Source organism: Camelus bactrianus, chromosome 22 (genome assembly GCF_048773025.1).
Source record: "Camelus bactrianus isolate YW-2024 breed Bactrian camel chromosome 22, ASM4877302v1, whole genome shotgun sequence".
Taxonomy (NCBI): Eukaryota; Metazoa; Chordata; class Mammalia; order Artiodactyla; family Camelidae; genus Camelus; species Camelus bactrianus.
In genome coordinates this window covers 9,550,742-9,566,399 of record NC_133560.1, presented here as the reverse complement: position 1 = coordinate 9,566,399, position 15,658 = coordinate 9,550,742, and the positions used below count along the sequence as shown (strand labels likewise).

At 49.5% G+C, this 15,658-nt stretch overlaps 1 protein-coding gene across 1 annotated transcript in view; it reads left to right on the top strand.

The window, feature by feature from the left end:
- NSG2 (neuronal vesicle trafficking associated 2) overlaps positions 1 to 7,069 on the top strand; it is a 49,073-nt gene extending 42,004 nt beyond the window's left edge. Inside the window, exons 4-5 of the mRNA XM_010972277.3 lie at positions 3,197 to 3,307; positions 6,790 to 7,069. Coding sequence (XP_010970579.2) covers positions 3,197 to 3,307; positions 6,790 to 6,981 — 303 coding nt within the window. The 3' untranslated portion in view covers positions 6,982 to 7,069. The remainder of the gene's footprint in view (positions 1 to 3,196; positions 3,308 to 6,789) is intronic.
- The last annotated feature ends 8,589 nt before the right edge of the window (positions 7,070 to 15,658 follow it).

Genomic DNA, 15,658 nt, shown 5'->3' with positions numbered 1-15,658 from the left:
GGATAATAACGAGACACTCTGGGACAAGTGTCTCTGGGAGCTGTGAGCAGACAGGGCAGTGGCCAAATATCACCTGAAGATGCTGGGGAAGAGAAGAGCTTGTACTGGATCTGGGATGAGCAGGGACTTGATGGACTGGGAAGGGGAAGCTGGCCTTCCGGGCAGAGGGACCAGCGGGTGCAAGAACTTGGAGGTGGGGGAGACGAGGGTGCAGTCAGACAGCGGAGAGATGGGGTTGGACGGAAGGGGCAAATCGAGGTTCCATCGGGAAGAACCTTGTCTGCTCTGGAAGGAGTTCAGACTTGACCCCGTAGGTGTGACAGCTCATTCACCTGGGAAGCAGCGTGACCAGGGTGGCTTGTTAGAAAGTCTGGAGTGGTCTGGAAGCTGGGAGACTGGAGCTCAGGGGAGCAACGAGGAGGCCACTGCAGGCAGGGGTGGGTGATGCTGGTCTGACCCAGGGAATTATGATGAGGATGGTGGAGAGAGATCAACAAACCACGCTAGAGGCAGAAGCTCCAGGCGCTAGGGGCTGACTGGGGTGGGGCTTGGGGGGAGAAGCGAGGGATGGTAGGGATGTCTGCGGGAGATCAAGCTACAAAGATGGGTGGGCAGAACTGCCTCCCACCACGGCTGAGGGGAAGACACCAGGCTGGTTCTGGCTTGGTGAATCCAAGGTGGCCTGGAGGCATCTCGACGCATTGTCTACATTTATCTTTTACTAAATGAGGGACCTTAGGCAAGTCAGTTAACCTCTCAGAGCCTCAGTTTCTCCATCAATAAAATGGGGATAAGAGACTAAGGGTGGTGGGGGAGGGTACAGCTCAGTGGTAGAGTGTGTGCTTAGCATGCACGAGGTCCTGGGTTCAATCCCCAGTACCTCCATTAAAAAATAAATTAACCAAAAAAAAAAAAAAAAAAAAGAGAGAGAGACTAGGGGTGGAAAAGAACAGAGGCTTCAGTGGCCCATCCCTCATGAACGCAGCGTGGTTTGGGCCATGTTGCATGTCTGTCTGTGTGTCTGGGAAGAAAGTGTGTGTGTGTGTATGTGAATGTGCCCCAGTCTTAATTCACTTCAGCACTTCAGTTCAGGAAGTGTTTACGGGCCCCCCCTGGGGGAGGTACGGAGCCGGGCACAGAGGAGAGGATGAGACTGGGGGCTGCCTGAGGCGCTCCCAGTGCAGGCAGGGATCAGGGATGTGAAGAGGCATCGGGGAGGCGCAAGCAGGCCTGGGTACAGAGCAGGGCGGGATCAGGTGTTTGGGGAACGGGCCTCTGGGCTGGACCAGGAGGCTGATGAGGAAGGCGGGGAGGTGTCCCAGGCCTGGGCCAAGGCCCAGAGAAGCATGACAGCAGGAGCTCTCAGAGAGCTGGGGTGGGAGGAGGGGAACCTGTGAGCTGGGGAGCACTGGCCTGAGAGGCTAGAGGGTGGCGGTGGAGGTCAGGCCGAGCTGGACGTTCCCCGGAAAGCACTGGGCTGTTCGCTGGAGGAAGCCCCTCTCCTGGGCAGGACAAGGGTGATCTTGGTCTCTAAAGTCCTACAGGGCCTTGCCCCAGTGCTCTCTCCCCCTTGTCCCATTCATCTCAGGCAGACTGCTCCTTCCTGGCCCACTGGGACCCCGAGCTCCTTTCTTTTTAGGGTCTTTGGGGCTGCACCTCAGTCTAGGGTATAGCTGCTTCTGTGGGGCTCCTTGTCCCCCCACCACTCACCCGATCTGAGGCTCCCCTCACATGCGCTGTTCCAGATCCCGCTCAGGTCTCATTTTGTAATATTTATTTGGTGATCTGCTTGTTCGGCGTCTGACCCTCACCCTGCTGTAAGCTCCCCAGGCGATGGCTGTGTGGTGGCGTCTGGCTCACAGTGGGCCCTTTAATAAACGTGCTGAGTGAATGAACGGATGAGCAGGGAGGCAGGCAGCAGGGAGAACCACATCTCTAAGGAAACACTCAAATCCAGCGCCGAGAGCTGGTTTATTTCTAGTCCCGGGCTGTTACATTCAGGAGGCAGAGCCAAGAGCTTTAGAACGTCTCCAAGCAACCAGGTTACATAAACCCCGTCAATCAGCCTTGATGTGCGGCCGGCTCTCACGTTCAGGGGTGCTCAGTGCGGAAGTGAGGGCTCTCTCCCGGGTCCTCTGAGGCTGCCCCACCACACTGGGAGCTTTGGGGCTGTGACCAAGCACTAGGACTTCTGACTTCCACGAAATCTAATCTGTCAGAAAGGGAGGAGGCTAGCTGCAGGATGCCCCTGGAGATCCGCCGTCAAGAAAAATCTCACCCTGGAACCAATCAGAAGCCTCAGTCTCCCCATCCCACCCACCCAATAGCCAATACTGACTCAGTCATTAAGAATAGGAGTCCAGACCCAGCTCAAACGTCGCCCTTCCTCCCCAGAGACAGCTTTTTTCTCCTTCCCTTTCATGTCACTCTGCTCACCTCCCAGGCCTCCTTAAGCCATCGACCCCTTCCACCCCCACTGCCCCAGGTCTGACCTTGGCGTCTGGGGCATGCCCTAGTGCATCAACCTCCCCACTGGCCTCCCTGCCTCCAGCCTTGCCCCTGCAAACCTGCATCCCTGCTGCCCCCAGAGACATCTTTCCAAACAATTTTGATCCTGTCACTTAAAACCTTAACATTTGGGGATGGGTAGAGCTCAGTGACACAGCACATGCTTAGCATGTTTGAGGTCCTGGGTTCAATCCCCAGTACCTTCATTAAAAAAAATAATAATAAAATAAAACCTTAACCTTTAACCTTCTGCTTAAAACTTCAAGGGCTCTCTGTCACCCTGGAGGTAAAACCCAAGTTTTAGCCTGGTCCTTCCTTAACTATCCTCCTCCCACCTACCCATTGCCCCAGGCTCATCTCTCCCTGAATTGCATCCTCAGCACCAGCCACAGTCCTTTATTAGCACAGGGAAGGGCTCTTACCACTGAGGAAATTACAAGGGTTTTAGCTCTGTGCCAGGGACCAGGAACCAGACTAAATATATATTTATATATTCCTTATATCACGATAGCACACCATCCTAAAGCTTCACACACACGCACGTGCACAGGACTTTTCTCACGGACAGCATCTGTCCATAGGATTCAGACAGACATCTCCCATATCCATCCGGGTTTCAGAGACTGCACGTACGGACCGAAGGCAGGCCAGCTGAGGCTGGGTGATTCTCAGTTTTGTTTTCCTCCAGGTCACCATCCTCGTCAGCCTGGCCCTAGCCTTCCTCGCCTGCATCGTGTTCCTGGTGGTTTATAAAGCCTTCACCTATGACCACAGCTGCCCAGAAGGGTTTGTCTATAAGGTAAGGGGCTTCTGGCAGGGGACTGGCTCTGGGTGACTGTCAACTTCAACTAGAGGGTTTACCCATGTCTTCTTGTCATTGGCATTCAAATTCTAGGTATGGCAAGCTCCCTTACAGACTGTTTAAAATGTAATAGATGTCTGGAGAAAGTAAAAACACTAACTCAGAAAGACACGTGTGCCCCAATATTCATAGCAGTATTATTTACAATAGCCAAGATATGGGAGCAAACTAAGTGTCCACCGATGATGAGTGGACAAAGGTGATGTGGTATACGTATCCAATGGAATACCACTCGGCCATAAAAAAGAATGAAATTTTGCCATTTGCAGCAGCATGGATGGACTTAGAGGGTATTATGCTAAATGAAATAAGTCAGACAGAGAAAGACAAATTCTGTATGATATCACTTATATGTGGAATCTAAAAAATACAGCAAACTAATGAACATAACAGAAGAGAAAAAACCACAGATATGGAGAACAGACGTGGTTCCCAGTGGGAAGAGGAAAGGGGGTGGGAAGGCAGGGGTAGGGGATTAAGAGGTACAAATTACTATATATAAAATAAATAAGCTACAATGATATATTGTACAACACATGGAACATAGCCAACATTTTATAATAACTATACGTGGAGTATAACCTTTAGAAATTGTGAATTACGGTTACATACCTAAAACTTACATAATATGGTAAGTCAACTATACCTCAATTAAAAATACTTTATGCACTCAATAAAGGCATTGAATGATGTAAAAAAATCAGTATAAAGAAATGTGTAAGTAACACCAAAAAGAAATTGATGGTGGCGGTCTAAAATTATTTTCGTTCTTTCTAAAAAGTTGTATACTCAAAATAAATTTTGATATGCAGTTTAAAAATTTACAATAAAAAAAGTCAAATGTGTCTGGCAAGGAGTTTTCAGGCTTGCATGAAGAACTTGGTCTCCAGTAGGCTGTCGAGGGTCTCCTCCCAGACAGCGCCCACCAGAGTGCTGGCGTCAGGGGGTGGGCTGGCTTTGGACCACACATCCACAGTCAGGGAGCGCTCGCTCCCGCTCCAGATAGACTGTCCCATGATCAGAGCGCTCTGCCTTGGTGTGGGTCTCCCTGGTTTGATGGCTGGTTCCTCATCCCTGCAGACACGTGAAGACAGGGTGTGGTGCTTCTGAGGTCCCCCCACCCCCGGACCTGCAGCCAGCCCCTTCCCGACTCCCTGACTGGGCTCCTCCCCCTGAACTGGCTGCATGCCCCCTGGGCATCCCCTCGCACCTCTGAACCTCAGTTTCTCGCCTGTAATGGATGCTAATAATGTCTGCACACAGGATTCTTGTGAAGCCTTAAGGAGAGAATTTAAGTAAAATCAGCCAGCCAAGGGCCTCTAGCTCAGGGCTGTCAGTGTTAGTGGTAATAAAGACAGACTCTGGTTCAGAGCCAGCACAGCTGATGCGAACACTTACACGTGACCATTTACTGAGCACCCGTTGTATGTCATGCTCTTTCCTAGACATTTGCATAAACAGTACCTCAGTTGAGCTGTCCACCCCCTGAAAAATAGTTTTTATTGCCCCCATTTTATATCTGAGGAAACAGAGATTAAGAGTGTTTTCTTAAGAGACTTTTTCCAAGACATCACAAGCTGTTACCTTTCAAAGTGAGGGACTCAAATAGGGGATGTTCTGCCTTAAAACCACATGTCTTTTGGTTCTGCCACACGACTTCCTAAGACGACATTCTTCATTGTTAGACGTTGAGGTTCTGAAAACTTGTCAACAGCTATCAACAGGGGACAGTGGAATAAACTATGATGTATCCATACGGTGGAATTCCCAGCAACTGTGAAAATGAGTGAAGGGGGATGGTCTCCAGACATGGATGCAGAATCCCCTCCCGGATAATAAGGAAGAAGCAAAAGTGCGACCTTTGTGTGTGAAGAGGGGTGGTGAAGGATATTTGCTTATATTTTCAGAAAGATATTCTGGAAGGATAAATTTAAAAACTAAGAAAAATAGTGACTTGGGTCGGGGGAGCATCAGGGAGGAAAGGAGGGGACAAGGATGAGGAGAAGGGCTCCTCCTGGTATAGCTTGCTATACATCTGTCCTGGATGTATGCCACTGTGTGACATATTTTTTTTTAAATAGATAAATAAAAAGTAATTCCTGAAACTAAAAACAAGCTCAAATCTAGCTGTATGTCAAGTTGGGGACATAAACTTACCAAAAAAGTAAATATTCCAAAAGACTAGAGAACACAGGGTATTAACTGCACAAGCAAACTGCAATATATTCTTAGGGCACAGAGAGCTGCGGAGAAATTGTGTTCATTTCCTCTGACTGTTACTTATGATACTGCTGTTATTTTGATAATTGATAGATACTGTACAATTATATCAATGTTGTTAGGAACCAAGGCTTTTGATATAAAAGAGTTACAAGTAGAAAATTAAGGGAATAAAATAGAAATTGTCTCCAAGCACAGAGAAGCAACTGGGAGATGAGTGAAGCAGCCAGCTAAATCCCTCACAATGCTGTGTCCGCTGTAGCTGCACCATCAGTGAGCAGAAGCTGTCCATTTTGAATTAGAATTAGCACCAGTTTCTTTTTCTCTTTCTTTTTCTTTCTCTTTCTTTCTTTTTTCTCTTTCTTTCTTTCTCCCTCCCTCCCTTCCTTTTTCTTTCTTTCTCTTTCTCTTTTTTTCTCTTTCTGTCGTCCTTCTTTCCTTTCTTTCTTTTCCTTCCTTCCTTCCTTCCTTCCTTCCTTCCTTCCTTCCTTCCTTCCTTCCTTCCTTTCTTTCTTTCTTTCTTTCTTTCTTTCTTTCTTTCTTTCTTTCTTTCTTTCTCTTTCTCTCTCTCTCTTTCCTTCGTTCGTTCGTTCGTTCCTTCCCTCCTTCCTCCCTCCCTCCCTTCCTACCTTTCCTTTCTATTGAGGTATAGCTGACATATAACCTTATATTAGTTTCAGGTGTACAATGTAATGATTTGCTATTTGTATATATTGCAGAATGACCACCACCGTAAGTCTAGTTAACATCCATCACCCTACATAGTTAACAAATTTTTTTTCTTGTGATGAGAACTTTTAAGATCTACTCTATTGGCAGCTTTCAAATATGCAACTCAGTTTTAGTCACTCTAGTCACCCTGCTGTACATTCCACCCCCTGACTTGCTTATTTTGTAACTGGAAGTCTGTACCTTTTGACATCCCCTTCACTCATTTCTCCCACCCTCACTCCCCGCCCCTGGGAACCGTCATTCTAGTCACATCAAGTTTATTTCTCCTGGCTTCAAGGAGGTGGCAGCTTTGATGGTGGGGATGGCGGTGGTGTTGGGGAAAGCCTGCTGAGCGCCAGGTGCCATCACCTGCCCTCTGGGTGACAGCCCCATGTGGCTAGGTCCCCCCAGGTGGGGTGGCTGGGTTGCAGGGCTGATTGGAAGCTATCCACTGAGCTCCGGCTGACCCTTGTCTCTTCCTTCCCCAGCACAAGCGCTGTATCCCGGCCTCCCTGGATGCTTACTACTCATCTCAGGACCCTAGCTCCAGAAGCCGCTTCTACACAGTCATCAGCCACTACAGTGTGGCCAAGCAGAGCACTGCCAGGGCCATTGGGCCGTGGCTGTCAGCCGCTGCTGTCATCCACGAGCCCAAGCCGCCCAAGACCCAGGGCCATTAGAGGCTCACCCCCAGCCAGAAGTGGGGGGGGCGGAGAGAGGGACCCCCGCTGGCTAAGCCAAGCTCCAGTTACAAGACAACACTGTACTCCTGGGATTTGGGGGCGGGGGCGGGGGCCGGGGGTGGGTTGGGGGGGAGCTCACCGAAAATATCGCGCACTGGAGTTGTCCGAATCGGTATTTCTTTTCGTCCTTCGGTATTGTTGATCCGTCCCCGAGTCAGGCTCATGTACAAAGGCATGTTTCGTGTTGACTGTTCCCATGTAAGATATTTTCAAAGCCACTGCTTTTCATTTGTTAGGAAAATCTAAAAACAGAAAAGGAAGGAAACAAAGGGTTAGACTGGCCGTATCTGGAAGATGTTGAAGGGAGGTTAAGGCCACAGACGCTCTCTGGGCTTGGCTTCTCGGATGAGAAACGGTAGCCGCAGTGTGGGCTTCGGACGGGACAGACCTGGTGAGTGATGCGGGCCGGGCTGCTCGCCTGGCCCCGGGTCTGCAGGGGAGGAGCACCGGAAGGTGGGCGCTGCCGAGTCGGAGAGGACTGGTTTTGGCGTCTGTCACCCCAGGATGCAAACCACCCAGAGTGAAGAGCCCCCACCACGGTGTGTCGTGCAAGGTTAGCCCACACCTGTCCGCCTGGGCGTCAGAGCTGGGGCCGGGGCCGACGCACAGGGCCCGGGGATGTGCACTCTTAGCAAACATCGCGCAACGGGCAGGCTTGCTTTCTTTTCCGTGTGCTTCTTGCCCTACGCCTGGGAACTGCCCATGGTTAGGAGACGGCAGGGGTAGAAAGGGAAGGAAGGAAAGGCTGCAGGAAGAAGGGGGTCACAGCACAGGCCTGTGACGTTTGGCCCAGCTATAAGCAGGGGCACCCAACTTTAAAAATTTCATCTATTTGCTGTTTCCCAGAGCGCTGATGACACCAGGATGGAGAGTAAGGCCATGACCGGGAACCTCTGGTGACAGCCAGGGAGGGCTTTAGATCGGGGCCGCAACAATGCGAGTCATTTCTAAAGGAAACTGAGGACTGTGGCCGTCCTCTGCCCACTGCATCGTGTTGACAGGGGACACCCCAGTCTGGTTCTAGGAGCACTTGACCAGGAGGTGGCATCGGGCATTGTCCAGGCCTCCCACTGGCCTGGACCCACATCAGGCACTCCCATGCCGTCCTCCCGAAAACATTTTGGGGAGGCCCACCCCATGGAGCGTCGGCCCCAGGCTCAGCAGGGCCAGAGCTGGCTGGAAGAGTTGACTGACTATTTGAGATATGGTACTGCTTCCTCGTGAAGCTGGAACAGGCCATTCAAAGGACATTTTTTCCGTGGCTTGCTATGTTGCTGACATCATCGCACACAGCAGCTGGGTAATAAGGCTAGCATAGCTCAAACTGTTCTGCTAAAAGCAATCATCTGACTTTTCCTCCCTCCCCCGCCCCACCCTCCAGTCACCTCGAGTCACCTGTAAATTCATTTGTCATCCCAAGCGGAATAACAAATTGTCCCTAGCAAAACTGCTGAGCGCTTTCTAATTTCGTGGTGTATTTTTGTCAGTAGGTAGCAGAGGCTGAAATATTTTTTGGTGTAATTCTTGAACTTTTCTGACAGGAAACAAATAAAGATAGATGTGTCTGAGAGCCTTGACCCTCCCTTGCAATTTTCTCTTATCTTCTGCTTAATGAGCTTGGGTGGGAGGGGGGAGATGCTGGACAGTGGTGTTCCCCGAAGACAGGGTGAGCGCTGGGGGCAGAGTGTCCTGTTAGGCTGGGGCTGGTACTGGACTGTGGGGGAACCTCCATCCTCAGCCAGTGGGGTCTGAAATGATGCTGAGGTCAGAGGAAAGGACCAAAAGAGGCACCTGGCTATTTGTCTTGCATCCCAACATCCTTCATCCCATGAGTATCTGCTGGGCACCTACTGGGGGCCAGGCTGTGCTGGGCACGGGGCATTCAGCCATGAACGACACACAGTCACTCCCTGAAGCCTGGAGGTGGAGTCAGACGTGGAAACAGACCTTGGCAGAAGAGTCTGAGGGTGCCATTGACAGAATACATTTGGCTGTTAGCCAACAGCAGGAGGAGGAAGACGATGAGAGATGAGTGGGGCCCTTCACATAATAAGCTCATTGAAGCATATTCTAACCTTAGCAGATAGGAATTATTTATCCCCACTTGACAGATAAGAAGACTGAGGCTCAGAGGGATGGGGAGATGCCCTAAGGCTATAGCAGAGGAACTGAACCCAGGTGTGTGTGCTGCCTTGTCGCCCTCAAATGCTTCCATAGGACCCCGAGCAACGCTGTCAAGGTTCATTCCTCAGAAAGTGAAATCATAGTTGTAAAAGTGAACTGGCTTCTATCCTCAGCCTGAACTCAGTATCAGGGTTGATGTTGAGGGGAGCAAACACTCAAATGCCCCTGGCTGCGTGCAGCGTACTGAGCGCTTGATGTGCCCTGGTTCACGTAACCCTCCCGCCAGCTCCGTGAGGTCGGTACCCCCGTCATCAGCATCACTGTCGTCACGTCGTCATCACCCCCATTTTGAGAAGAGGGAACGGAGGCTCGGAGCAGTGCGACACCTCCACACAGGACAAAGCAGTTAGGACGCAGCCGGGCCGTGATTTCAAGCCACACGTTTCAGGACCAGCATCTCAACCACCATGCCGGTCAGCTGTAACCGCTCATCTCTGCCTTCTGCTTGCGAGTTTCTAGTTTGTGTTCACAGCTCTTCTCAAACTCAGATGGCAGGCCGTTGAGGGAAGAGCCAGGATGGCCTCTGGGCAGAGCTGGAGGCTGAGGCCCCAGGCTCATGGCTTCCCTGGTGGTGGAGGCCGTTCCCAGAAAGCTGGCAGGAAGGAGGAAGGACGGTGGACCAGTTCCTGCCCTTTGGGGCTGCTGAGCACACACGGACCCCTGTAAGGCCTTAGACTCCAGCCTCGGTTCAGGGCCCACTGAGCGGCAGAGGTGGGGCCGGGATCTGGGCTGGGATCTGGGCCGGCCTCCCACCCGCAGAGGCGGGCTGATCCATACGCCCAACGCGTAAACACCCACTATTTTTCTCAATTATACGAAGTCAGCTAAAGATTTAATGAACACATGTTCAAACATTCTGTCATAAATGGATTTGCCACTCCATTGCCTCAAAAAATAAACCGAAGCTATCTTTCCTCTGGAGTGAGCAGGCTCTGGGAGTATCACTGTCAGGAAGGGAGCCCATCAGGGACAGGACACGGGGACAAATATTTCTGTTTTTCCAGGGTGACCCTGAGGCCACATGCTATTCCTGGCAGACTCAGAATTTTCTCATCAGAAAAAGGAAGGATGCCTGCCTCCTCCCACGAACATCCAGGGAGCGGGGAGGTTGGTTCTAGAAGAGTTTCACCAGAGGGAGTTTGGTCAGCGAACAGCGGCTTTGGGTTTGAAGGATGGGGTTTCACAGGGCACTGCTGGCCGACAGAGAGCCAGGGGCGCCAGGAAATGAGGACAAAAACAGCACCTTGGTTCGTAGAATAAGCTCTGTTTGTGGCTTTTGCATACTTTTTACTCTGCCCACCAACAGTGGGAACCTCTCTCAAGATGCTCAGTCTATGACGGGGGAAGCAGGATGGCAGGTGTGCAGGAGAGGAGGGAGGTCGGTTCTCAGGAGGGAAGAGCGTGTCAGCCGGGTGTCAGCCCCCGGTTCTGAGAGGAACTGGGCTTAGAACTGGGCCTTGAAGGACCGGTTGCATTTTGACAGAAAGAATTCAGGAGGTGGAGAGAAGGCACGAGAGAGCCATCCTCTCAGGCCATGGGACGAGCATCACAAAGGGGCGGAGGAGAGACAGCCCAGGGCTGCCCTTCACCAGTGCCCCTGGGATGTCTCCCCCGGGGCCAGCACTGGATGCAAAGATTAAACAGGCACAGGGAGCTGCCGACACTGCCCTGGGGCTGGCGGTCCAGGCTGTGGGGAGAGTCAGGGATGGCGCCTGGGGTAATCCTGACGTCAGTCAGGTCCGAGGATGTTAGGGAGATGTACATTTTTCTGGAAAATTGAGAGACCCTTGTTGGAACCACTGTCAATCACTTTATCCCCCACCCCACCCCTCCGATGTGCTCTGATTCCAGTGGGGACTCATGTGGAGGAAGAATAAGAAATAGATCCTGGATAATTTTTCCAAGAAGCACACAACACCATCTCTTTAGAAAAATAGCGCTCCTGAACCATTGAGGGAAAAGGGCTGGTTTCCACGGCAACACCAATGCCATCAGACTCAGTCTGGCACAGCGGGGATGTTTATCTGACTCTGCTCTTTTGTTGGAAATGATGTGTTTCTGAGAAGCCAGAACCAGGGTTCGTGGTTCCAAGTTGCCCTCCAAGATGGCCACATCCCTCTCTGGACACGGCCCCTACCCTCCCTCCTCTTGACCTGTCCTTGTCTGTGTCTGCCTCTCTGTCTCCTTCCAAGGAAATGGACTGACTTGCCGTAATTTATGCTTCAGTTCGTGGTCCCCGGTGAGCACTGCACTGGGTTTGGGCCGGGTGTGGGGTGGGGAGCCTGGCAGAGGGCGGGACAGCCCCTGGGGGGAGCGTGGCTCCCAGGCTCTGCTCCTCCCGCCTCTGCAGCCTTGGCCAAACTGCCTTCCTCTCTCTAAGCTTCAGCTTCCCCACCTCTCAAAAGGGGGTAATTTTGCAAAGAAATAATATTTAAAGGTTTACCTATAGCAGGTGCTCAACAGATTGTGGCTACTGTATCTCGAAGACGTCCCACTCAGGTTCCGCTTCCTTATTTGTAAAGTGGAATTCTTTATTAATTAAATATTAACCCTCATAGGGCAGTGTCTGCGAAGCGCCCTCAGTACAGAAGTCAGTTACCTCCCACCCGCCCTTAGGAAGCCCGTGGACACGCCCCTTTCCTTCCAGAGCCCCGGAACTTCATCACAGCCGGCGCCCCAGCGCAGAGCCACGCGCACCCCATCTTCCTCTGTTACTAACAGCTTTCATCTGCGAAACTTAGTTACCCAAATGTATCATTTTAATGATAACATTAAAGTGGTGCTTTGAGGTCTCCATCACATTTCTGGAAACAATTTTGATCAAACTGCTTTCTATGCATGAAAAAAAAAAAAAAAAAAAAAGAAACATCTGAACTCCGGGTGTTCTTCAGATTTCACCAGTTTTCCACTAGAATCCTTCCAGGACCTCACATTACATTTAATCGTCTCCTTAATCTCCTCCAACGTGTGACAGTTCCTCAGTCTTGTCTTTCATGACCTTGACACTTTGAAGAGTGCTGGCTGGGTGTTCTGTAGACTGCCCCTCAATTTGGGGTTTGTCTGATGTTTTCCCATAGTTACACTGACGATATGATTTGGGGCAATCTGAGGTGAAATGCTGTTCTCGGAGCATCACGTCAGGGAGGAAGTGATATTAATCCTATTTCTAGTGATGTTAACCTCGACCCCTCAATCTAGGTGATATTTTCCAGGTTTCTTCACTGTAAATGCTACTCTTTTTCCCTCCGCAATTAGTAAAAATTTGGGGGAAGGTACTTTGATGATGTAGAAGCACCCTGTTTCTCCTTAAACCTTCTCACGCTGATTTTAGCATCCATCAGAGGCTCTTGGCCTGCAGTAATTACTACTGTCATGTTCGAATAGTAATTTTCTCTTTCCTCTATTCCTGCTACATTTATTTATTAGAATTCTTCTGAAAGGAAGGGTTATTTCTTGTCCCCATTTATGCATTTATTCAATCATTCATTTATATTACTGTGGACTCGAGGATATTTATTTATTCTTTGGGTTATAATCAAATGCTGTATTTTGTTGCCTCAGCTTTTGTCCTCGGAAGTTCTTTCAGGTTGTGCCCATGTCCTTTTGACACATCCCACTTTTATTTTCAGTGCTTTCTTGTTTTCTTGCACTGCAAGATGCTCCGGGCCCATCTCATGTTCTCTCTTTCCCAGTTCTGGAATCAGCCATGTCTCCGAGGAGCCCTGATTCTTTTTTGTTGAGGAACGGTATTTAGAAACAAGATCCAGAAATTGGTGGTGCTCATTTGCTAGAGGAATGTCGTTGCTTTTAGGTCCTCTCAGTGGACAGAGTTAGGAAATTATGGATGTGTGGATGCCCGTGTATGCACACACACACCCCTCTCTCACTCTCCATCCATCTGTCTCCTTATCTATCTATTATCTATCTATCCATCCATCATCTATCTCTCTATTATCTATCTCTACCTATCTCCCTATCTCTCTATCTATCTCTCTCTCTATCTCTCTATCTATCTATCATCTACCTATGTATCTATTATCTATCTATCCATCATCTATTATCTATCCATCTATCTATCCATCTATCCATCTATCTATCCTTCTATTATCTATCCATCTATTATCTATCTATCCATCTGTCTATCTGTCCTTCTATCTATTATCTATCTGTTATCTATCTATCCATCAATCATCTATCTATTATCTATCTATCTATCTATCTATCTATCTATCTATCTATCTATCTATCATCTATCCATTATCTATCTATCTATCCATCAATCATCTATTATGTATCATCTATTATCTATCTATCCATCTATCTACCTATTATCTATCTATTTATCTATCTCAAAATCAAACAAACGTAAGTTCATTTTGATAACCTCCATTGCAAACCCAAAGGGTTTATTCTAGCATTCTCTCTTTCCTTAATTGCGACTTCTTTCTCTGACCGTGAGAAAGATGAATCTGTTATTTACAGTACACTTACCTATTGGTTCCTCTCTCGTATGCATGTAAAGTTGTTTCAGATGAATGCCTTTCTTTGACATTTAGAATTTCTGACATCACTGGAGACACGTTTAGAGTCATGGACTTTGTGTTGCCGAGGACGCCGTCTTGCTTTGTGTTTCACTGCAAAGACTCATTTATGAAGTCACTTATTTTCTGAAAGCTGACTTTTTTTGAAGGGATCAATGCATTGTGTGACATTTAAGCTGAGTATCTCAAGCCTCACCACGGAGAGTCGTGATGATGTCTTAATAACAATAATACCTTAAATGTCATAGGCACCTGCCTCCATCTGCTCACAGAGGATCCCATCCTTTTGTGAAGACCCCTCCTCCCAGCCCAGGTGGACTCTTGTATGTGCTGGAGAACAGATTTGAATCTGCTGGGCTCAGCTCTCTGCTGAACTCCATGGATGCTCAGACTCAGATGGGCAGTGCCATCGATGCCCTAGGGTCCTGTGGCTCCCAGTTTTCTCGGGATCTGGTGGAGTAAAAGGAGAGGTTGTCCTCTTCCTTTGCATGTCCTTCCATCATTAGAGGCCCATTGCTGGACTGCCAGTGCTTCCTGCGTCCCACAGAGTTTTAACCAAACAGCTCTTTTGTTCTCTTATTATACTGACAGCACCTTTACCTCCTCCACACTCTACTGGGACTCCAGCATGAATCCATGGGGCTGCAGGAAAAGGCAGATTTGAGCAACAGCTGTCACACTTGCATTGTAAGTAACTGGCCACACCCCCTAACTGCTCCTATCTGCACCCACAGCAGACTGTGAATCATCACATCACCTTTCTTACTGAGCCCTGTTGGAGCCAAATAATCTCCCTACACAGCTCTCCATGCTCCCTTGGCCCCTCACTTAGCTGCAGAGAGTGACAGAGATTGCTGGTCCTATTGAAGGCTCCATGACACCCTTCCGCAGCATGGAGTTGTCACCACGAGGGCCTTGGCTGGTCAGGGATTATCCTCCCAGCCCTTCTTGTTCCCAGGCTTGATTACATTCTTTTCACCCTTCAGGACTCCGTTCAGGTGCCACTTTTTCCCAATCTCCCTAAACTGGGTAGGATTCTCCATGGCAGTCCCCCCAACCCCTGCGAAGTCCTGTGCATCCTTGTGTAACACAATTATTACAATCCATTTTTATCATTGGATTACTTGTCAGTGAACTCCTGGATGGATGGCTGAACTGATGAATGAATGTATCTATGCCAATAACTTCTAAACGTCTATTTCCAGCCCAGATCTTTCTACTGAAATTCACACCTGTATCTCTCTCTCCTGGTTGATCCTTGCTAACGGAACGTCCTTGCAGACCTCTCATAATCAGCATGTCCCCCCAAACCTTCATTGTGTTTCCCCCAAATAGGTTTTATGTCCCATGTCCTTTAAATTGGGGTGATGACTTCACCGACTACTCGGCTTTCTAGAATGAAGCCTGGGGGCCACTGCAGACACTCTCCTTTATCTCAGTGATCAGCTGCTAGGTTCTGAGCCTTTCACTTTCAAAGTGGGTCAGTCTCTTCCTTTGCCAGAACCTGAGCACAGGTCCTCACTCCTCCCTGAGACGCCACCTCAACATCTTCCTCCTTTACTTTCTCCTCCCAACCCCTCTTCCCACTGGACCCTGTCACATCCCTGTCTACAGTCTCTCAGTGGCTCAGGATGAAATCCAGTCTCCTTATCCTGACATCAAAAGCCATTGCAATGTGAACCCTGGTTCCTAGCCGCCCCCCATGTCTCCCATTGACCTCCCTCCCCTCGCACTCACTCAGTCCCCACAAGCTCGCCCTTCACAGCGCCCACAGTCTCAGATGCCCTCTGAGCTGGGTTCAGACGGAGATCGTTTCATGTTTCTCCCTCCTTCCATCCTCCTCACCACGGCTGAGTGAAGTAAGTCATCATCCTGGGATCCTTGCGTGG